Source organism: Chanodichthys erythropterus, chromosome 17 (assembly GCF_024489055.1).
Source record: "Chanodichthys erythropterus isolate Z2021 chromosome 17, ASM2448905v1, whole genome shotgun sequence".
In the NCBI taxonomy this organism is placed as follows: domain Eukaryota; kingdom Metazoa; phylum Chordata; class Actinopteri; order Cypriniformes; family Xenocyprididae; genus Chanodichthys; species Chanodichthys erythropterus.
The window spans coordinates 40,464,827-40,489,197 of NC_090237.1; the positions used below are offsets into that span (position 1 = coordinate 40,464,827).

Below are 24,371 nucleotides of genomic sequence, written 5' to 3' on the forward strand. Positions count from 1 at the left end.
AGCATTACATTTTAGGAATTTCATATTTATGAACAGATAGTTACTGCCAAAATTAAAATTATGTCATCAACTCACATTCATGTTGCTCAAAGTGCATTTTAGGTGGTACCAGTTTAAGTCATCAACATCTTTTGTTCTATCAAGCATTCTTCTTGTCTGGCTTATCTTTTCACAAATACTAGAATGCAAAGCTGCTGCATGGCTTTAGAAGATTTGAAATATAGCATATGAATACATTTGTTACATTTTTATTAGATTTTGACAACTGCAGACAGCATCCACTTTTATTGTTATAGGTGCTTTAGTTAGTTTTCCACATCAGGTGCTCCATTTTCTTCCACATCAGGTGCTCTAATGGGTGTCTAAATGAAACAAATAACTCTTGTTCCATAAATCTTGCCTTGTAAGAGCTCTTTACTACTACTTTTAATAGTCAGTAAAAGAAAATCAACTAAGATCACTGATTTTAATTAGGGCTGTCAATGTTAACGCATGCAATTAGTTCGAAATCCTTAACGTGTTGAAATTGTCTTTGAAATTGCGTAATTAACGAAATTTACGGGAGTTTATCACACAGAGCATTTACAGTGGTGTAAGTTAGGAAGCAGAATGGTCTCAATAATAATTCATGCAAAAGACATGATGCACACACATGCATAGCCAAATTCACATGCATGAAACCTAATTCGGACCAGGTCGGACAAAATTTCTTACTGGCATGCACTGCTTCAAGTTAAGCCGCCGATCATTCGGTGCAGCGCTGCATGAAGTTGAACAAGCCCACTGATTCAAAACAAAAGATTTGTAAAGGTTTCAAAGCTACATGAAGCAGTAATTTGAAAGTGCCCATCACTAATTGTAACAGCGTCATTCATATAACTGCAGTTTCAGCAAGTCAGATAAACTCACGCTGTGTGACTGACAGCTTCAGCCATTGTACGGTGATGGACCGTACTTTGATCGCTTTCTGTATGTAATTTAATCAATATAAAAATCTGATTATTTTCATGCTTCTTAAGGTGATGACTACAACGTAGCCCAGGATCCCCGTATCCGCTTACATATATTTATATATAATCGATTTTTAATCTCTATAATAAAAATGTACAATTCAGATTTTGATCTCCATATACATTTACATATATATATCTTCCAAGGGTTTTTTTCCCTCCTAGGACTTTTTTCCCAGTGCTAGCACGCTGGGTTTTTCTCCTAGGGTTTTTTTTCCACCCCTGGAAGTCAGCCGACATTGGCTTAATGTAGCACCATCTTGTATATGTTACATATTACCACGCTTGTTTGTACAGCTTATTTTTAACCACTTCCCTTTTTTTCTGTGCTTCTAATATGTAAAGCTGCTTTGAAACAATTACCAATTGTAAAAGCGCTATATAAATAAATTTGACTTGACTTGATACACGGGGCAACTTTTTGAGCAATTTATAACTTATCCGTTTAAATTATATTAAGCCTTAAAGTTCTGCATAATTAAGGGCGTGGTCACTTGAGTGACAGGTGGATTGCACTGCTGTCTGTGAGCCGTCATGTTACCTCAGCTAATTCCAGCCGCTGAATTTGGCATCTCAGCCATATTTGTGCTTTTTTCTCGATTATTTTATACAATTATAAAATATGGCTCACTACATTCAAGATTGATGTGTGTCTACACAGACATGTGCTCGCATGCAGAAGAGACAGAACACACGTTGTTGGATCGTGGCATTGGCTGAAAGTTTTGATTGTGAGATTTACTACAATGGCAATGGCGGGAGGATATCAAAATCTGACAGCACTGCTTGGATATTATAACTAAAACCGCTGCACTATTTTGAAAAAATAGGGCTCATTTGTTTGTTAGATACGATCGTATACAGTTTTACAACATAAGATTGCATTATTTCCTGAAGAACGATGACAGAGAGCAGATCATTCAGAAGAAATGTGATGCAAACAGTGGACAAAATGTAAATCTTTCGTGGACAAAAAGTACTGTTTTTATGTTTTGCAATGGACATTTATATTTTACCCTAGTGCCACAGATTGGATTCATCTCGCAATCTCTATTTCATTATAAAGGTATGAAATCCCATTTGATTTTCCATGTTGTTATTTACTATCTATATCTTAAAAAAACACCGTAGATTGACAGTAAACCTTTAGAACTTTGTAATAATAAAACTTATCTTCATTAATATTTTAGATTGTAGATAGATAGCTCCTTTGACTGCTAACATGGTCACGTCGAGCTAGGCGGGAGTGGTTTCAGCAACCAGTCACATTAGCTCAAACCACGTCCCGCCTCTTTGCCTATTTTCAGTTATCCGGGAGTGAAGTGCGTTGACGCGCAGCTAAGATTAGCCTGGTAATACCAGACTCTGCTACTTCACTTTGCTTTGTAGACAGAGTCTGGAATGGCATAATAGAAAAGTATTTATTCTCTCGCTAGGGGGCGATTGTCTGAAGTTTAAAATCATTGGTTACCTGTAAGCCAATCAGATACGTTTAGTTATGATGTATGGTATGCGCCTTTACAGCCTCATCGAAGCACAGGCATCATGCATCGAGCTCAAATCTATGATTGAACTTCCATTGTAAACCTGTTGTAAACACATGATGATGCGAGCGAAATAGACCTTTTTCACACTTCCGGGTTTTTGGCTTCCGGAATGAGCCACGCAGTGTAAAAGATTTTCCGGTTACAGTGATAGATAGCCTCGATCAGAACCAGTTCGGGAATCAAAGTCGTTTTACGAATTAAATGTCTTGAAAATGTTTGAACGGTCTTGGTGAATTATTGGTGAGACTACAGAGCTCTCATTAAGAGCTAAATTTAATAAATAATTTGAAGTGATGGCGGTTAAACTGGTTATATTCTTCGTGTCTGTTTGGCGCGGCTGTGCATTATCGCGCTCCATGTGCTGTAAAGACAGTGTCTGTGTCTAAACGTGCATACTATGTGACATTATTAATATTCAGTACTATTTAGGGTGGATAGTATGCACATAATGAGATGTATAGAGTGTTTTTAGCGACGTGCTGGGGAAATGATCGACTGGTAGATCCCTTATCACACAAGCCCGATCCTCTGATTCGTGAAGCAGGACTGCTCGCACCATGATATTTCTGGATATAAACACTTCAGTCATCTCTCACTCATTTTCCTGTCATCATCATCTTAAAGTGTGTATTATGCGCAGCATTGTTGTGCTATTGCAACATGCAAAGACTGATGGTTGTGTACAGTGTGGTTTTGGAAATTATGTCTTAGTTTAATCACTTTAATCGATCAGGATTAATGATAACATATGCTTGAATGTGGGATGTGATGCCATATGAGACATGCTATATATTTTTTAAAACGTAGCTATTAAACTCACGACAATATTATGTATCTCACGACTTTATATAACACATTAAAGTATATATTGGGAGTTAATTTTTTTAATTACTAAATTATATAAATGTTCGTAGTACGTAATACGATCTGGGAAATTGCTGAATGCGTAGCTGCATAGCCTTTGCTGTATGACAGCTGGTGATATAAATCCATCTTCCGGTAAATTCGATCAACGGTCTGAGTGGCTGTATAAGCTACAAACAAGTAGAAAATAATTTATTTGTAGATTATACAAAAGCTATTTGGAAAACAGACAAAACAGAAAAGGTAAGAAGCGATATTTGAGAAAAGAGCATATCAATGTAATAGCCGTAGACGCATAGCGGAACTAACTTTACCCTGCGTCACGTGATTTCCGATTCTTGTGAAAAAGGTCTATACCGGAGTGAACATGGCTGTAAACGACTTTTGCAGATTATGCAAAGTTAATCTACGCATACACGGTACAATCACGGGCTCTAAACTTATTTTTGACAGAGTGAAACAAGAAAATATTTGTAGCCAACTGTCAAACTTAGGATTAGATCTTTTAAACACAGCTAGCTTCAGTTTGAGTTGAATGTTCTCCATAACCGAGCGAACTGCATCCCGTGTCTCAGCCATTTCCGCGTTCGGTTTTCGATTTCTCTAACCTACAATGTAAGACTCGGCGCTTAACATCTACATCACGGCTCTCAGCCCGCCCTCTGTTCGTTGATTGGCCCGGCTGTTTCCAGACTGGTGGTAAACAGAAAGCTCTGACGCTGTCTCAGACTGAGTACAGAAGCGAAATGAAATTGAGCGGAAGTAGGAAGTCTGACGTAGTCAGGCTAAGCTAAGATGGCCGCGGCCTCATTTTTGCTTCAAAACTGCTGTTCAGAACTCTATGGGTGACGTCACGGACACTACGTCCATATTTTTTTTACAGTCTATGGTTCTAGCCAGAGCGGGAAAACATTGAAAAAAACAGAAATATATATGCGACTGTTCTACTAAACTAGCCCCGGTCATTTTCCCTGATTCAAAAATAGCAAAGAAGCTTGCTTGTGGAAGAACTAAAAGTGCATCCATTGTTACAGGTGTGCTTGCACCAGCATCTTTAGAAACATGCTTGAAACAGTTAAATACGCCAATGATTGCAGATAGACCGGATTCTCTTCCACCTTCTCAGTTGCGTCTGATGCATCAAACCATGGAACAACCAAGTTATTCCCGTTAGCATTAAGATATTACACACCCGACCTAGGAGTGCAGAACAAACTGTTGGAATTTTATGATGACTGCAACGAAAACTGATGCAGTTTTTAACATATGTAAATATGTAGGATTTATGTTGCTTATTGTTGTATCATTGTTACTTCTTTGATTGTGGTGTCCAACTATTTTTCTCACTATATATATTAACATTGTCATTTAACTATTGCATTTTTTATTATTATTGTATATTAATTTTGCTGTATCACTGTTATTATTATTATTATTATTATTTATGTTCATTATTGTTTGTACTATTACTCTTTAATGATCATTTAAGGCAGTTACAAATACAATCTCTATACAATAAAAATAAAGAGAGTAAAAACGAAAAAAGCTTGCAGAAAACATAGGTTTTTTGAGACTCACCCTTCAATTTGATGGACATCATTGCTGGATATAGCAAATGATGATAAAAAAAAAAACAAGACAAATGATCTACGATTAATTTCACGATAAGTGTGCAATTAATCACAATTAAACTTTTTAATCTATTGGCAGCCTAACACTGTGTAGGTTGGTAGGTCTATAGTGTAGACACAGTGTTATACACAGTGTATTAACATTCATTCATTCTGTATTTGTAAATTGAGTGAGAAATTAAATACTCACAAGTTGATGTTCATCAAATTTCTTCTTTTTGTATTCTTTGTCCACACACAGAAAAATCTTATCAATAATAAAATCCACCTTCAGTGGCCCAGAGAAAAAATAAAAAAAAAAGAATAGCATCAGTTTTTTTTTTGTTTTTTTTTTACTTAATGGACTATATATAATTTTTCAATATATTTGAACAAACGTCAGATCTTGTGCCTCCTCTTTTGGACCTTAAATATTAAATTTCCTTCTACAAAAGATGTACTTACCACTTTTACATACGATAAGAGTGCACCCACGTTGAAAATTGTTATTAAAAAGTCTGATTGTTTTGCCTGTACAAAAAAAAATAAAACAATAAAATAACTTCATGTACATATATCTTAAACAACTTTGGTTTTGCTCTCTGAAAATGTAACTGTTAGGTGTGAACAAGTTTCACATCATTAACAAAGGTTCCTTACTTGGAAAACTCACCTCACCATAAACCAGAACATCAAAACGAATGCCATATGCCTTGAACAGGGTCCTGGTGTCTTTACCATCACTGTTCTTGTAGTATTTAGCAAATCTGTCAAGATTTCACAAAACCACTCATTTATTTGCAACATTTGTTCACTTCATCTGAGAAATCATCTTTACTAGTTACTAGTACAAACAACGTTACTGAAATTAGCATTTGAACTCTCTCTTGCAAAATTAGCATCCCTATTTAAAACACAATCACACTGAGTCGATCACCTCATTAGTATTGTCTTAATCTACATTTCCTTCCCTTCACCCCACTCTTCCCATCGATGGGCCGATTGGGCAGGCCCTAAAAAATTTACAGTACAAACACCTGTTACCGTAAGTTGTGCACTTGGGTTTCACTACTTTTTGGGTCCTTCTTGTCTGTTCTACGGAAAGAGTACTGGGGAGCACACAAGCCCTTATCAAGGTCACAATCCCACTGGATTTGCACTGCCATTACTCCGCCCTGAGCACAGAAAACACCCAAAAATGTCAGTCAGTCCTACAGCAACAAAACACACATATTCATTACAGTTTTTTACAATCACTTTGCTACTATTTTCAGAACCTTGATGTCATTTTTCACAACTCTAGACACAAAACTCACAACCAATGATCAAAATGCACATTTTTCAAAACTCTAACCCTTTTCTCAATTGCTTGGATATAATACACATGAAACTTAGATCATTTGTTCATTCAACAAAAATCACCTGTTCAATATGACACAACTTAACATCAAATTACTACTATTTCAAAAGGCAATTCACACATTACATTTCAAATGAGTGTCTATTCATTTCCTTACAATGATCTAACTATCAATTGATACAACTGCTCAAAATGATAAGTAACTGTTGCATTACTCTTAATGTATAGTTGTATGGAAACAGACAAACAATCTTCCATGTTTACTGTAAATCATGAAAGTTTCAGGTTAAAGAGATTCATTGTCACCAATTAGCATGGAGCATGAACCAATTAGACTACAATATCCATGGATGTAGCCTAATATTTTATCATAATGCTTCATCAGACACTGTGTCTATGGCCCCAAATACTGTACCACCTTCTCACACTGCAAAAAATGCTGTTCTTACTTAGAGTTTTTGTCTTGTTTCTAGTCAAAATATCTTAAAGTTCTTAAATCAAGAAGCATTTTCTTGACAAATAAGAATTATTTTCTTGTTTTCAGGAAAAACTTACTTAATTTTGATTTACAGTTTTTTACAATCACTTTGCTACTATTTTCAGAACCTTGATGTCATGATGTCATTTTTCACTGTGTCTGTAGTATTCTCTCTACTACTGCAGTACTTTTACAGAGTACATGTAGTTCCATAATGAAGCCTGTATCACCTATTTTGTTCTACAATATTTAATGATTGTACGAACAATGACACAGTGAAACTATCGGTTGCTTGTGTGTGGGTGATCTATAGTTATGTAACAATGGTATTTCACAGTAAATTTGTGTTTTGAACCAATGATTGTGCAAGTGCAAGATTGCTTTAAAGATGTGAATGCACAATGCAATGTTTTGAACACTAGACAGCCTGTTACAAGTGATAACCGTTTTGAGTTTTGTGTCTAGAGTTTTGAAAAATGTTCTGAAAATAGTAGCAAAGTGATTGTAAAAAACTGTAACAGTATCAGTATCATAAGGGGATTAAAGCTTATTCATGATGAAATCAATGTCAAATAAACAAAAAATATGTTTCTGACATGGACTGCCATGGTCTGGAAATCCTCTCGAGTCTCTTCAAAAATATCTTTGATTCTGAAAATTGGGCAGTTAGGGTCCTTATTTCTGTGGAACACACAATTGTCCAAGTAGGAGCGGCTCATGTTTGGTAGGATATTCCTTCTGCAAGAAATTAAGAAATAAGGAACAATATATTAACTGACTTTATTAAGTAACATTAATACATTTAATTTTTACACAGTTTGTAGTTATAAAAATGATACAAAAGAAAACTATGCTTAAAATATGTGTTAGATAAAGATGATCTGTGAGGAACGTACTTGCTGAAGTTAAATTCAGTGAATTGAATATTATTCTTTATGTATATCGTGAAGTTTTCAGCATCTGCCAGAAGTGCGGGACTGTGATTTCAGGGCAAACACACAAATATTATGAATAACTTTATTGCTGAAAGAAACCAGTTTCAACAAGTATTTTTTTTAGTTTGAGATGGTGTGTGGTGGGAGATTTACTTCGGAGGTTCAACATTCTTCTCCACAGGACACCAACCTGACACCTCACATGTCTTCACTGAGTCTGAGTAATGGACACATCTACCTGTCTGAACACCTAAAACAGAGGCAAGTCTAAATAGTGGTACTGCATAGATTTCAAGTTGTAAAAAAAATTATTATTTTGTATTTTGTATAAATATTGAGCCATACCATTCCCTTGAGCATATTTAAAGCCTTTGGTGCAGTTCAGGTCAGATGTGCAAATGGATTTCAGGGTTGGATACTAAGTAAAATTAAAATCAATACTAAGTAATTGTTACGTGTGGTTGTAGGGACAAGCACAACGACAATGAAGATGACAAATATAACAATACTTTAATTCCAAGCAGAGTGAGACAGCATACACACGTGTAAACATAAACGAGAACGGACGAAGAGTAAGGGCAAACACAGGATATAAATACAATAGACTAAACAAAGGAACTAAACAAGGTGATGGGATAATGAACGAGACACAGGTGGATCAAATGAACTAATCAGACAGGCTCTGGAGGAGGGCGAAGGGCAAAGGAAAAAACAAACAAGAGTCCATAGAAAACAAAAATAGTCCAGGGGGGAGTGGAGGGTGGGAGGAGCCAAGGGGAAGCCTGGAGCAGGAGGAGCCAGATGTTGGTCCAGAGACCAACCATGATGAGGCCCCAGGGTGGAGTCGAGGACAGGAAGAACCATCGTGGGGAGATGAGAGGCGCCACCCTGGGGACGGCCGATGGAGAAGCCACCGATGATGGTGATCCAGGTGGAGTTGGAATGCCGGAGAGCCCAACCGACACTGCTGGATCTGGAGACCGAGCTGGAGCCGGGACGACGAGCATCCGAGGTGGAATCCGGGAACCTGAAGACTGAGATGGAGGCGGTGCGACCGAGGACGAAGGAGGAGACGGGGGGAAGGAGGAGCCAGGCGAAACCGTAGGTGCAGGCTGGACGACGTCTGACCAAGTCGGAGCCTGTGGGACGAGGGAGCCCGGTGGAGTCTTGAGGCTGAAGGTATCCGGAGGAGCCGAGGGAGGGAGGAGCCACGGCGAAGGCGAAGCGTCGACAGGCCGCGGTGGAGTGTTGGACTTGAAGGCTGGAGGCGGAGCCAGGAGAACCTCAGTCCACGGTGACACTGGTGGCCTGAAGCGTCGAGTCGGATCCATGCGTTTACGTGATGGAGTTGATGAGAGGCTGAAGGGTACCAGGGGAAGCAGAGATGAGATGGTTTGAGGAGGCGGGAGAGGGAGGTTGGGAGGGAACACAGGGCTGGACAGAACCAGCAGGGGCACGGACAGTTCTGAGCTGGACGGGACCAGCGGGGACACAAACAGTTCTGAGCTGGACGGGACCAGCGGGGAGACAGACAGTTCTGAGCTGGACGGGACCAGCGGGGACACAAACAGTTCTGAGCTGGACGGGACCAGCGGGGAGACAGACAGTTCTGAGCTGGACGGGACCAGCGGGGAAACAAGACAAGGGGAATTTACCTCCTCAAACACATCCAATAAATCCAGAAACGTTCCTGTAGACATGACGATGCCATCCGCCGTGTTGATGTTGTGGTCGGGGCTCTCTTCCCAGCCCTCGAACTCCACTAACACTCCCTCGACAGCACACGATGTAGCGGACTCACGCACCTGGTCAGACACACCTAGCGGTTCACATCCCGGGGTGACGACTCCTTCCGTCCTCTCTTCAGGTTCGGTCTCAATCGTCCCGGCAGGTTGATCTCCGCGGTCTGCGGTGGGCTCTCGTTTCTCCATCGTGCACGTAGTCGATGGCGGATGGTTGGTCTCTGGATGTGGAGTGGTGCTGGTGTCGTCCTCAGCAGGGCCGATGGTGAACGGAGAGTTGTTGTTTATCAGCACCCACTCCACGTATGCGGCGAAATCCTCAGTTGGACCGCCCGCTGGAATGCGTGCCTTGGACCGCTCGCTCAGGCCGGTATGATAGTAAATACAGAGCGAGCGGTCCGGGATGTGAGTCAGGCACGCAAGCTGGAGAAAGTCACTGGTGTGCTGTTCCAGCGAGCAGTCTCCCTGCTCCAGGCAGAGGAGCTGGACTGCGGGTAGAGCCATGAAGGAAAAACAAAAAATAAAAACTGAAGTAAAACGCCGCCAAAGAAAAAACTGTTTTGGTCCGTTCTTCTGTTACGTGTGGTTGTAGGGACAAGCACAACAACGATGAAGATGACAAATATAACAATACTTTAATTCCAAGCAGAGTGAGACAGCATACACACGTGTAAACATAAACGAGAACGGGCGAAGAGTAAGGGCAAACAAAGGATATAAATACAATAGACTAAACAAAGGAACTAAACAAGGTGATGGGATAATGAACGAGACACAGGTGGATCAAATGAACTAATCAGACAGACTGGGGAAAAACTAGTTCACAGGACACAGTACATGTAACAGTAATATGATATATATGTGTGTGTATATATATATATATATATATACATATATATATATATATATATATATATATATATATATATATATATATATATATATATACAGTGGGTAAGGAAAGTATTCAGACCCCCTTACATTTTTCACTCTTTGTTATATTGCAGCCATTTGCTAAAATCATGTAAGTTATTTTTTTTCCTCATTAATGTACACACAGCACCACATATTGACAGAAAAACACAGAATTGTTGACATTTTTGCAGATTTATTAAAAAAGAAAAACTGAAATATCACATGGTCCTAAGTATTCAGACCCTTTGCTGTGACACTCATATATTTAACTCAGGTGCTGTCCATTTCTTCTGATCATCCTTGAGATGGTTCTACACCTTCATTTGAGCCCAGCTGTGTTTGATTATACTGATTAGACTTGATTAGGAAAGCCACACACCTGTCTATATAAGACCTTACAGCTCACAGTGCATGTCAGAGCAAATGAGAATCATGAGGTCAAAGGAACTGCCTGAAGTGCTCAGAGACAGAATTGTGGCAAGGCACAGATCTGGCCAAGGTTACAAAAACATTTCTGCTGCACTTAAGGTTCCTAAGAGCACAGTGGCCTCCATAATCCTTAAATGAAAGACGTCTGGGACAACCAGAACTCTTCCTAGAGCTGGTCGTCCGGCCAAACTGAGCTATTGGGGGAGAAGAGCCTTGGTGAGAGAGGTAAAGAAGAACCCAAAGATCACTGTGGCTGAGCTCCAGAGATGCAGTCAAGAGATGGGAGAAAGTTGTAGAAAGTCAACCATCACTGCAGCCCTCCACCAGTCGGGGCTTTATGGCAGAGTGGCCCGACGGAAGCCTCTACTCAGTGCAAGACACATCAAAGCCTGCATGGAGTTTGCTAAGATGGTGAGAAATAAGATTCTCTGGTCTGATGAGACCAAGATAGAACTTTTTGGCCTTAATTCCAAGCGGTATGTGTGGAGAAAACCAGGCACTGTTCATCACCAGTCCCAGAAGTGAAGCATGGTGGTGGCAGCATCATGCTGTGGGGGTGTTTTTCAGCTGCAGGGACAGAACGACTGGTTGCAATCGAGGGAAAGATGAATGCGGCCAAGTACAGGGATATCCTGGACGAAAACCTTCTCCAGAGTGCTCAGGACCTCACACTGGGCCGAAGGTTTACCTTCCAACAAGACAATGACCCTAAGCACACAGCTAAAATAATGAAGGAGTGGCTTCACAACAACTCCGTGACTGTTCTTGAATGGCCCAGCCAGAGCCCTGACTTAAACCCAATTGAGCATCTCTGGAGAGACCTAAAAATGGCTGTCCACCAACGTTTACCATCCAACCTGACAGAACTGGAGAGGATCTGCAAGGAGGAATGGCAGAGGATCCCCAAATCCAGGTGTGAAAAACTTGTTGCATCTTTCCCAAAAAGACTCATGGCTGTATTAGATCAAAAGGGTGCTTCTGCTAAATACTGATCAAAGGGTCTGAATACTTAGGACCATGTGATATTTCAGTTTTTCTTTTTTAATAAATCTGCAAAAATGTCAACAATTCTGTGTTTTTCTGTCAATATGGGGTGCTGTGTATACATTAATGAAGAAAAAAATGAACTTAAATGATTTTAGCAAATGGCTGCAATATAACAAAGAGTGAAAAATTTAATGAGTCTGAATACTTTCCGTACCCACTGTGTGTGTATATATATATATATATATATATATATATATATATATATATATATATATATATATGAATAAAAGTAATACTAAACCAAAGACAGGTCAATCAAAATACTAAATCAAATTATTTAATTTTAGAATTAAAATCCAAATCATTTATGGTCATTCAATACGTTTTAAGAAATAAAGCACAGTATGAAGAAACAAGCACATTTTCCTTCCTCTCTCACCTCTGCACATTTTGACTGTGTTTGGTTTGGAGTGACGATCATGTTGGTCATCAGAAAGAAAGAACCATCCTCCTGAAACATGCAAAAACACATGTTTGTGATCTGAAATACTTCCTCATTAGTGTAAGATGTCTAAAGGCCTGTTGATAGAATGTAACTATCCCAGACTGCCTACATGTTGGTGAACAGAATGTTCACCTGTGCATTTGTATAATGAAACCGGTTTTGAAACAATTTTGGCATTCTGATTAGAGCTATTAGTGGTGCAGAAATTACATTTTAAAAGAACTAATGAGACATGTCTGCCATTAAAGAAATATTGTATTATGGTAGCATTACATTCCTTCCCAGTCTAGGGATAGGAATGAGAAATAAAGAAAATGGCAGGAAAAGAAGGAAGCGTTCCCGTTCTCTATTGACTGCCACACAACTACATTATCAATGCAAAGTAAAATGTAAAGTAAATTTATTAACACAAGGAAGCAAACAGAACTTCAAGAAAATGAAAAGAATTACAGAAAAATACTCTATCATTAATGGTCTGTGTATTGGTCCAGGTATCGTTCGTTCATTTGTTTTTGGTTTCACATAGGAAAACGAAAAAAAAACGAGAAAACAACTCCTTTTTTCGTTTTTTTAGAAAAACGAAAAAACGAAATTATGACTTGATTTTTGGTTTTCCCGTTCTTGCACGGAAATCAGAAAAACCACATTATATTCCGATTGGGTCCTGTGGGTGGTGCTAGATTGGTCATTGTTTTTCAAAATTAGAGTTTTCCCAACACTGTATTTTTTAGCCTGTAAAATTAAGTCTATATGCATGCTATTTGTCACCCAATTATTTGGCTTCACTGACTGAAAAAATCTATTGAAATAGCCTAAATGTAAACATGTTCACCCATTGACAGTTGTCATACAAATTTAAGTAATACATTTATTCTTTGTTTTAGATGTTTTTATTAACTTAAATTCTTATGAATAATATATTCTTTCTAATGTCTGTTTGTTATTTAAGGCCTGTATGCACATATCGGATTTAGGGGGCAGGACTTAAGGGGCTGGGGGCTTGAGTTTATGTTTGGGCCCTACTTATGCTACAAACATCATAGATGTATGATGTATGGAGAAGCACAAATTACACAAAAATTTAAATATGCTTTGAGGTTCCTAGAATAAGTAATATGCAACATGCCTTTAGTCAAAGTATAGCGGTAGGCTAATAGGCCTATTACATCGTCATTATAATACAATATAATGCAGGATGTGCTCACTTGGTTGAGAAAAGATCAAAACCAAGAGAAAGGGAAAACTGTATTTTTAAATTCATTGTTATAGCTATCTGTCTTCTTATGTCAGATTCTTAAATTTAGTCAACAAATTCACGGTTGTTGTAGGCCTATTTTTAAAACGCAAAGTTGAACACCATTTTAAAATGAACTAGGCTACACCGAATGCTGCGCAAAAAAATAAATAGCCTGTCGACAATTTTTCAGATTTTTATGACTTTCTGCCCCTTTATTAAACATTTAAAATATTCACAAATTATTATGAAAAAAAAAAAAAAGATTTTACTGGTGTTCTAAGGCCAAATCATAACCTGGAAATGATATTTTCCCGCAGTGCGTCAAAATCTTGTGTTTATTTGTGATAATCTTAGCCCTGTATTATTATTTTCTAACCTGTATTATGAATGACATTTGACGAATTGCTTTGTTCCTTTTTTGGATAAAAGCTTCTTCTAATATGTAGCCCAATAAATGTTGATGATGATGATAATTATTATTATAATGATGATGATAATTATTATTATTATTATATTCGTATACGGACCCCAAACACACCGCGTCTTCTAAGTCAGGTGACTGTAAATGCGCAAAAACTTTCCATTGCAGTTTTGCGAAATATTCCTTTTTCGAATTGCCTAAAAAACACCATGAGAAAACTTTTTTTGCGATAATGTTCAGAGAACATCAATTCACCGGGGCCTCCCCATTTGAATAAAAGTGTCATGATCACAGTCTGTTCATGTTCACTCTGGACTACATTTCCCATGATCCTCCATTGCTCATCACCTGCACTCACTTCACAATCACTCCTCACTAATCACCACACCCAGCTGCAGCTCATTACCAGGACTATAAAGGACCTTCACACACACCACCTCACCGCGAAGTCTTGATTACCCAGTGTATCATTTCCGAGCGTTTCCCTGTGTTTATTGTCTGCCTGTTTATTGTTACTGATCCTGCCTGTTTCCTGTTTACTGACCCGTTGCTGCCTGTCCTGACCCTTGCTTTGCATACCGACCTGTGAGTGATATCTGCCTGTCCTGATCTTTGCTTGTTCCTTGACCACGATTCTGCCTGTCCCTTGCTGTTCCTGTTTGCTCCTGTTTGAACCTGCCTGTACGACCACTCTCACTTTAAATAAAGCTGCACATGGATCTCTGCCTCAGTCCCGCTTCGTTACAGAAGACTTCGCCGCCACCTCGATCCAGCAGCTTCCCCGGAGGACATTTTTACGGTATGGACATTGATCAGTTGTTGCTATGGAGTACGCAGGGCACACGTTCACTGGAGGATTACATCACAGAATACCTCAATATTGCATATTGTTCAGACCTGCCAGACTGTGTGCTCATAGACTTTTTCTGTGAAGGCGTTAATCAGCCACTCAAGTCACAGTTGATTCGTGAGGGGCCCCGTTCTTCACTTAGTCATTTTCTGGATTATGCTTTATTGACTGTTGGCTCTCTGTTTACTGTGGGTGTCGCGGAGGAATGCGACACCACGCTTAATCATGTAATGGCTGCCGCGCCAAAGGACACTCACAAGATGGCGGCTCCCATAACGGCAACACCAGTCAACATCGCCGCTGATCGCCCAGAGTCACGTCACGTCTCCGCTGATCGCCCAGAGTCACGTCACGTCTCCGCTGATCGCCCAGAGTCACGTCACGTCTCCGCTGATCGCCCAGAGTCACGTCACGTCTCCGCTGATCGCCCAGAGTCACGTCACGTCTCCGCTGATCGCCCAGAGTCACGTCACGTCTCCGCTGATCGCCCAGAGTCACGTCACGTCTCCGCTGATCGCCCAGAGTCACGTCACGTCTCCGCTGATCGCCCAGAGTCACGTCACGTCTCCGCTGATCGCCCAGAGTCACGTCACGTCTCCGCTGATCGCCCAGAGTCACGTCACGTCTCCGCTGATCGCCCAGAGTCACGTCACGTCTCCGCTGATCGCCCAGAGTCACGTCACGTCTCCGCTGATCGCCCAGAGTCACGTCACGTCTCCGCTGATCGCCAAGAGTCACGTCACGTCTCCGCTGATCGCCCAGAGTCACGTCACGTCTCCGCTGATCGCCCAGAGTCACGTCACGTCTCCGCTGATCGCCCAGAGTCACGTCACGTCTCCGCTGATCGCCCAGAGTCACGTCACGTCTCCGCTGATCGCCCAGAGTCACGTCACGTCTCCGCTGATCGCCCAGAGTCACGTCACGTCTCCGCTGATCGCCCAGAGTCACGTCACGTCTCCGCTGATCGCCCAGAGTCACGTCACGTCTCCGCTGATCGCCCAGAGTCACGTCACGTCTCCGCTGATCGCCCAGAGTCACGTCACGTCTCCGCTGATCGCCCAGAGTCACGTCACGTCTCCGCTGATCGCCCAGAGTCACGTCACGTCTCCGCTGATCGCCCAGAGTCACGTCACGTCTCCGCTGATCGCCCAGAGTCACGTCACGTCTCCGCTGATCGCCCAGAGTCACGTCACGTCTCCGCTGATCGCCCAGAGTCACGTCACGTCTCCGCTGATCGCCCAGAGTCACGTCACGTCTCCGCTGATCGCCCAGAGTCACGTCACGTCTCCGCTGATCGCCCAGAGTCACGTCACGTCTCCGCTGATCGCCCAGAGTCACGTCACGTCTCCGCTGATCGCCCAGAGTCACGTCACGTCTCCGCTGATCGCCCAGAGTCACGTCACGTCTCCGCTGATCGCCCAGAGTCACGTCACGTCTCCGCTGATCGCCCAGAGTCACGTCACGTCTCCGCTGATCGCCCAGAGTCACGTCACGTCTCCGCTGATCGCCCAGAGTCACGTCACGTCTCCGCTGATCGCCCAGAGTCACGTCACGTCTCCGCTGATCGCCCAGAGTCACGTCACGTCTCCGCTGATCGCCCAGAGTCACGTCACGTCTCCGCTGATCGCCCAGAGTCACGTCACGTCTCCGCTGATCGCCCAGAGTCACGTCACGTCTCCGCTGATCGCCCAGAGTCACGTCACGTCTCCGCTGATCGCCCAGAGTCACGTCACGTCTCCGCTGATCGCCCAGAGTCACGTCACGTCTCCGCTGATCGCCCAGAGTCACGTCACGTCTCCGCTGATCGCCCAGAGTCACGTCACGTCTCCGCTGATCGCCCAGAGTCACGTCACGTCGCTGGTCCTGTCCGAGAGCAGACAGGATTGCGTTCCAGCATGAATGATCCTCCACTGACTACAGCACGAGCAGCTGGCATTCCGAAACCCACGGCTGCTTCGTTTTCAAGCCTGCCGGACGCTTCGCTCTCAAGCCTGCCGGACGCTTCGCTCTCAAGCCTGCCGGACGCTTCGCTCTCAAGCCTGCCGGACGCTTCGCTCTCAAGCCTGCCGGACGCTTCGCTCTCAAGCCTGCCGGAAGCTTCGCTCTCAAGCCTGCCGGAAGCTTCGCTCTCAAGCCTGCCGGAAGCTTCGCTCTCAAGCCTGCCGGAAGCTTCGCTCTCAAGCCTGCCGGAAGCTTCGCTCTCAAGCCTGCCGGAAGCTTCGCTCTCAAGCCTGCCGGAAGCTTCGCTCTCAAGCCTGCCGGAAGCTTCGCTCTCAAGCCTGCCGGAAGCTTCGCTCTCAAGCCTGCCGGAAGCTTCGCTCTCAAGCCTGCCGGAAGCTTCGCTCTCAAGCCTGCCGGAAGCTTCGCTCTCAAGCCTGCCGGAAGCTTCGCTCTCAAGCCTGCCGGAAGCTTCGCTCTCAAGCTCGCCTGGTGCAACGCTCTCAAGCTCGCCTGGTGCAACGCTCTCAAGCTCGCCTGGTGCAACGCTCTCAAGCTCGCCTGGTGCAACGCTCTCAAGCTCGCCTGGTGCAACGCTCTCAAGCTCGCCTGGTGCAACGCTCTCAAGCTCGCCTGGTGCAACGCTCTCAAGCTCGCCTGGTGCAACGCTCTCAAGCTCGCCTGGTGCAACGCTCTCAAGCTCGCCATGTGCAACGCTCTCAAGCTCGCCATGTGCAACGCTCTCAAGCTCGCCATGTGCAACGCTCTCAAGCTCGCCATGTGCAACGCTCTCAAGCTCGCCATGTGCAACGCTCTCAAGCTCGCCTGTTGCAACGCTCTCAAGCTCGCCTGTTGCAACGCTCTCAAGCGCCCTGGACGCGATGGACATGATGGCTGCTTTGCCAGTGCCTACGGGCAAGATGGCCGCCCCTTCAGTGCTCACGGAGGTAAGGGGCGTTCCAGCCATTGAGTCCGCTCCAGAACCCGCTTCAGCCAGTGAGTTTGCTCCAGAGACCACTCCAGTCTGTGAACCATCGCCTCACTCCCGGAGGAAGAGGAGGAGGAAGAGGAGGAGGAAGAAGGCGTCAAGACGCAGACGCCGTTCAAGGGGCCGCCTGAGCCACCTGACCTGCCGTGGCCGCTTGAGCCGCCTGACCTGCCGTGGCCGCCCGAGCCGCCTGACCTGCCGTGGCCGCCCGAGCCGCCTGACCTGCCGTGGCCGCCCGAGCCGCCTGACCTGCCGTGGCCGCCCGAGCCGCCTGACCTGCCGTGGCCGCCCGAGCCGCCTGACCTGCCGTGGCCGCCCGAGCCGCCTGACCTGCCGTGGCCGCCCGAGCCGCCTGAGCTGCCGGGGCCGCCCGAGCCGCCTGACCTGCCGTGGCCGCCCGAGCCGCCTGACCTGCCGTGGCCGCCCGAGCCGCCTGACCTGCCGTGGCCGCCCGAGCCGCCTGACCTGCCGTGGCCGCCCGAGCCGCCTGACCTGCCGTGGCCGCCCGAGCCGCCTGACCTGCCGTGGCCGCCCGAGCCGCCTGACCTGCCGTGGCCGCCCGAGCCGCCTGACCTGCCGTGGCCGCCCGAGCCGCCTGACCTGCCGTGGCCATCCGAGCCGCCTGAGCCGCCTGACCCGCCGTGGCTGCCTGAGTCCCTGGGGCTGCATTGGAGATCCCGTTCCCGGCTGCTGTTAGATCTCCAATGCACCCACCCCCCCTCCCTAGCTGTTCCTTTACGTCGCGAGGACGCGCCTTCCGGGAGGGGGGCGTTATGTCATGATCACAGTCTGTTCATGTTCACTCTGGACTACATTTCCCATGATCCTCCATTGCTCATCACCTGCACTCACTTCACAATCACTCCTCACTAATCACCACACCCAGCTGCAGCTCATTACCAGGACTATAAAGGACCTTCACACACACCACCTCACCGCGAAGTCTTGATTACCCAGTGTATCATTTCCGAGCGTTTCCCTGTGTTTATTGTCTGCCTGTTTATTGTTACTGATCCTGCCTGTTTCCTGTTTACTGACCCGTTGCTGCCTGTCCTGACCCTTGCTTTGCATACCGACCTGTGAGTGATATCTGCCTGTCCTGATCTTTGCTTGTTCCTTGACCACGATTCTGCCTATCCCTTGCTGTTCCTGTTTGCTCCTGTTTGAACCTGCCTGTACGACCACTCTCACTTTAAATAAAGCTGCACATGGATCTCTGCCTCAGTCCCGCTTCGTTACAAAAAGACATGATATTAATATTATTAATAATAATAACAATGAGAAGAAGAAGAAAAACAATGACACTGTGTTAAAAAATAAATAGTTGCAACTATAAAGGATTTGAAAAAGTTTATTTTGAAGTCCTAATACGATCTCTCTCATTTTAATAAAAATCAATAATATGGTTGATGGTTAATTTGTAGGCTACGTCACATTGCTTTACAGAGAATGTTCATTTTCTATAAATTTGTTCACTAAATTATGTGCTCTCCAGAGTTTTCAGCGCTCTCTCCACTGCCATCACAATAGGAATAGGCATATACCAAAATAAAAAAAAAATAAAATAAAAAATAAAAAAAACATTTAGGCCTAACGAGTTCTGTTTTATTTATTTAGCTATAACACGAGCCTATGATATGCGAGTTATCGCACCAGCAAGAGTGCTGTTTTTAGGAACATTTGCACAATCGCAAATGTGACATTTATACAACAGTTCAATAAAGTTACTCAGTAACTCAGTAATGTTTATAGATGAGTTAGGATTTTTGAACGACTAGTTTGAATAAAGGATTTGACTCTCTCATTAAGTTAGAGGCTTACCGCCACCTACTGGCGGTTTTAGTTTCTTAGTTAAAAAAGTAGACGTTTCATTTTTTTTTCAATCATTTCATATTTCTACATTAAATTTTTAACATTAAAAACATTAATCTTTTAACATAATTTATGCAATTATAATTTGCTGTGTAAATCCACATGCCATGTCTAAACAACCTGTGTCAATCCAAAAATTGATTTTATTGATACCGACTTCCTTTTATTTGGTCATAATAGCCATACACCGTGTCTTTGCATTCTGATTGAATTTGTTGACTAAATTTAAGAATCTGACATAAGAGGATAGATAGCTATAACAATGAATTTGAAAATACAGTTTTCTTTTTCTCTTGGTTTTGATCTTCTCTCAACCGAGTGAGCACATCCTGCATTATATTGTATTATAATGATGATGTAATAGGCCTATTAGCCTGCCCGTTCGCCTGCGGGTGAGGAAGTTTTTGGTGTGATAAAATAGAGTATAATATAGCATAATAATGTGTGGTACTTTACAATTAAAAACATATGCATGTCAGGAGAAGGCCTTCATGTACTGGAAAACATGTAGGCCTGATTCTAAATAGGGTTTGCTGTGCTTACAGAAATTTGAATCACAAAGCGTGCATGAATGTAAATTGAAGAGTCTATTTTGAGCTTGAAGAAAGAGAAAAATATGGTCAAATAACTTGGCCCCAGATCATATCACATAGTATAAATATGAGCCCAAAAGGGTGGGCAGACAGCTGTGTTTCTCTGCAGATGTAACAGGCTCCGCTTGTAATAAAGCGTGTATTCTGAATAAAAGATTTTGAGAAGCGTTTTGTTTTTATGAAAAGAAGAAAAAACACAACATTTTGGCACCCCAGATGGGACTGGATTGAAGCACAAGTGGAAACCACAGTGGTGGACCCTGCGGTAGTCAACGCAAAAAAGGTGGCCACAAGGTAAGCAATTTATGCTTATTATTTGTGTTGAATACCGGAGAGTTCATTGTGGTAAAACACTTAAAAGCTTTTCCAAATTTAAAAAGAATTATTAATCTTTGTGTGGCGAGGGGGGCGTGGTTCAGCGAGGTCTGCAACCGGAGAGAATAGCGGGAGACGCGTGGTAAGTGAGTGGGTTGAATACAAATCACGAACACCTGTTTCTCATTCCAGTGATTGGCGCGGAGACAGGATAAAACGCTGTGAGAAGCAGGAGCGTGTGAGAGAGAGGGGAACTGTTGACTGAGTCGTGTCGAGGTTCATGGAGTGAAGCCCTTGTGGATGGTGTAAACCCAACGTGGAGTGAAGCCCTTGTGGATAGCGTATGCCGAACCTGGAGTGAAGCCCTTTGTGGATTGTTTATTTTCGTTGTTGTGCGTTGCACAGACTTTCTGTTGAACTGTTTTGATATTCAATAAAGACTCAGTCAGCAGTTGTTCGCCGTCCCTGACCTCTTCCTTCCCCCGCTACGAACTTAAATCTACTACACTGGTGCCGAAACCCGGGAAGGAAGACGGGAGCACGTCGATATGCAGTCTTCGTCCTCCGCCACATTTGCGGACATCATCGCGTCCCTCGCGGTCCTGCACCGTGAACAACAACAGGCCCTGCTGGGAGCTCCGGGACTCGTGCCGCAAATGGTTGCTGGCTGAGGGAAGCGACGTGGACCTGGTCGTCGATCTCAGATTTTGGGGACGGATTGGCCCGCGTTTAAGCAATTATTGGGATGTTTATGCTCGGATGCCTCTTGGGGGAAAAGAACGCGGGGTGAGCAAGCACGAGTACAGGTGGGAGAGACTGATCAGAGACCGGAGAGTACTGCTGCAGGGGCAGTTAAGAGGCGACCAGGAGCGGTGTTTCCAAGCCATTCTGCAGACCCAGCAGGAGGACCGCGAGGCGTTCCGGAGCTGGATTGACCGGGAGGTTCCCCGGGAGCCCACCGAACAGCCCGCTGTGCCTGTCCACCTGCCCTTAAATAAGATGGGCCCACTGGATGATCCAGAAGTTTTCTTAGAGCTCTTCGAGAGATCCGCTGAGGCGTGTAAATGGCCGCGGGACCAGTGGTCGATGAGGCTGGTCCCGCTCCTCTCAGGAGAAGCACAGGTGGCGGCACAGCAGCTCCCCGTCCAGAACCTCCTGGTCTATGAAGACCTACGGTGGGCCATCGTCCAGCGGGTTGGTCGGACCCCAGAGCAGCACCGACAGCGCTTCCGCTCCCTCGACCTGGGTGAGTCCGGCCGGCCCTTCACGTTGGCCCAGCAGCTCCGGGACTCGTGCCGCAAATGGTAGCTGGCTGAGGGAAGCGACGTGGACCTGGTCGTCGATCGCGTGGTGCTGGAGCAATTCATCACTCGGCTCCCGAAAAAGACGGCTGAGTGGGTCCAGTGCCACCCGAGGGCGGGGCGGAATGGGACAGGCACCTTCTTGCAGACCCAGGGGGGCAGGACTCCCTGCTGCCGGGACGGACCCCACTCTTGCTTCTCCCCTTTCTCCGCGCCAACCATTCAGCCCACTCTCTGCCACTGGAGCGGCGGGCAGGTCTGGGCTGGCCTGTTGGCGGTGTGGGGATCCGGATCATTTCGTGGATAAATGTCCGGTTATGGAGGTCAGGACGGTGATCCGGGTCCCCGACGATCCACAGGCCGCCCCTGGTCAAGCTGGCGGGTACCAAATACCTGTGAGTATCAAAGGGGTACCTATCAGGCTTTGGTGGACTCGGGCTGCAACCAAACCTCGGTTCATCAAAGCCTGATTTCATCTGGGGCATTGGATACAGGCCGCATGGTTGGGGTTCGGTGCGTGCACGGGGATGTGGTGAGATATCCTATAATGTCCGTCATCATTAAATTTAGGGGACAAAAGCATAGTGTTGAGGTGGCAGTTAACCCACACCTCTGGCATCCGATAATTTTGGGGACGGATTGGCCCGCGTTTAAGCAATTATTGGGATGTTTATGCTCGGATGCCTCTTGGGGGAAAAGAACGCAGGGTGAGCAAGCACGAGTACAGGTAGGAGAGACTGATCAGAGACCGGAGAGTACTGCTGCAGGGGATCTGAGTGAAGCCGGAAGACTAATTCTTCCGGAACGCAATGATTTTCCCCTCGAGCAGTCTCAGGATGAGACATTAAAACATGCATTTGATAGGGTCTGTATGATTAATGGTCAGCCTCTCCAGCCTGGACGTCCGCTTGCTTACCCATATTTCGCGATTATAAAAGATAGGTTGTATCGAGTGACCCAAGACACTCAGACAAAAGAAGATACAACCCAGTTATTAGTGCCAAAGAGCCGCAGGGAAATGCTTTTCCACGCGGCTCATTCTAATCCGATGGCGGGGCATTTGGGACAGGACAGTCTCATGACCCGATTTTTCTGGCCGGGCATTCACGAGAATGTACGCAGGTGGTGCGCGTCTTGTCGTGAATGCCAGTTGGTGAACCCACCGGCCACCCCAAAAGCGCCATTGCGCTCACTTCCATTAATGCAGGTCCCCTTCGAGAGAATTGGTATGGACCTCATCGGGCCATTAGAACGATCAGCAAGGGGACATCGCTTTGCGTTAGTCATTGTTGATTATGCAACGCGATATCCTGAAGCAGTGGCTCTCCGCAACATTTCCGCAAAATCTCAGGCCAAAAACGAAATTCAGTATGTGCTGGACTTGAGAGCAAAACTCCACACTTTGGGGCGGCTATCAATGGAGAATTTGCTACAAGCCCAGCACAGACAGAGCCAGCTGTATAACAGATGGTCTAACTTACGCAAATTTGCACCGGGAGAGAAAGTGCTTGTATTACTCCCTACTTCAAATTCGAAATTACTTGCAAAGTGGCAAGGACCCTTTGAAGTCACACGGCAAGTGGGCGAGCTCGATTATGAGGTGGTACGGTCCGACAGGAGGGGGGCGCGTCAAATCTATCACCTCAACCTATTGAAAAAATGGAATGAGGCGGAATCAGTGATGCTGGCGACGGTGATTAGCGGAGAGGATGATCTCGGGCCAGAGGCGAATATAAAAACTCAATCCCTCGCTCTGACCCCGGGAGGAGATCACCTCTCGCCCTCCCAGCTCACTGATTTATCTAAATTGCAAACAGAATTTGCAGACGTGTTCTCTCCCCTGCCGGGACGTACCAACCTCATTCAGCACCATGTCGAGACGGAGCCGGGCGTGGTGATTTGCAGCCGGCCGTATAGGTTACCTGAACACAAGAAAAAAGTAGTTCAGGACGAATTAGAGGCAATGCTGAAAATGGGAGTAATAGAAGAGTCCAGCAGTAACTGGGCGAGCCCGATAGTTTTGGTTCCCAAGACCGACGACTCGGTTCGTTTCTGCGTGGACTATCGCAGGGTGAATGCAGTGTCGAAATTCGACGCGTATCCAATGCCATAAAAGGCTGTGAGATGGGATGGATAAATGTTCATTATCATTAAATTAAGTTTGTTTTCAAATTGATAATAACAAACTTCATCTGAATGCTATAGTGGCAACATCGCGCGCAATAGGCTATTTATAGCTTATTACATTGCGCGCGATGTTGACTATATAGATGTTACAGATCCCTTGTTTCCCTGGACTCCATTTCCCAGAATCCTCCTGTTCTCCTCACCTGCACACACTTCCCTCGTCAGCTCCTCATCATCACAGATCACCTGCACCTGGACTCTATTGTCAGCACTCCCCATATATTGCACTCACTCCCTTCACTCCTCGTCCGTTCTCTGTTTTGTTAAGATGTATGTTTGGTGTTCCC

At 44.7% G+C, this 24,371-nt stretch overlaps 1 protein-coding gene across 8 annotated transcripts in view; it reads right to left on the bottom strand.

Moving 5' to 3' along the window:
• The window catches only part of LOC137005469 (P2X purinoceptor 4a-like), a 37,609-nt gene that overhangs the window by 7,378 nt on the left and 5,860 nt on the right, over window positions 1-24,371 (bottom strand). For 2 of the 8 annotated variants that reach the window (XM_067366410.1, XM_067366411.1), the window contains exons 3-12: window positions 12,317-12,388; window positions 8,150-8,222; window positions 7,958-8,054; window positions 7,766-7,846; window positions 7,466-7,607; window positions 6,076-6,206; window positions 5,705-5,798; window positions 5,497-5,562; window positions 5,243-5,320; window positions 5,000-5,023 (exon numbers count right to left, since the gene is read on the bottom strand). In XM_067366410.1, the coding sequence (XP_067222511.1) occupies window positions 5,018-5,023; window positions 5,243-5,320; window positions 5,497-5,562; window positions 5,705-5,798; window positions 6,076-6,206; window positions 7,466-7,607; window positions 7,766-7,846; window positions 7,958-8,054; window positions 8,150-8,222; window positions 12,317-12,388 (840 nt within the window). In that variant the 3' untranslated portion in view covers window positions 5,000-5,017. Of the gene's footprint in view, window positions 1-225; window positions 363-4,507; window positions 4,619-4,999; window positions 5,024-5,242; window positions 5,321-5,496; window positions 5,563-5,691; window positions 5,799-6,075; window positions 6,207-7,465; window positions 7,608-7,765; window positions 7,847-7,957; window positions 8,055-8,149; window positions 8,223-12,316; window positions 12,389-24,371 lie in introns of those variants that run through there. The other 6 variants (XR_010892248.1, XM_067366409.1, XR_010892250.1 and 3 more) reach the window with 6 other exon arrangements.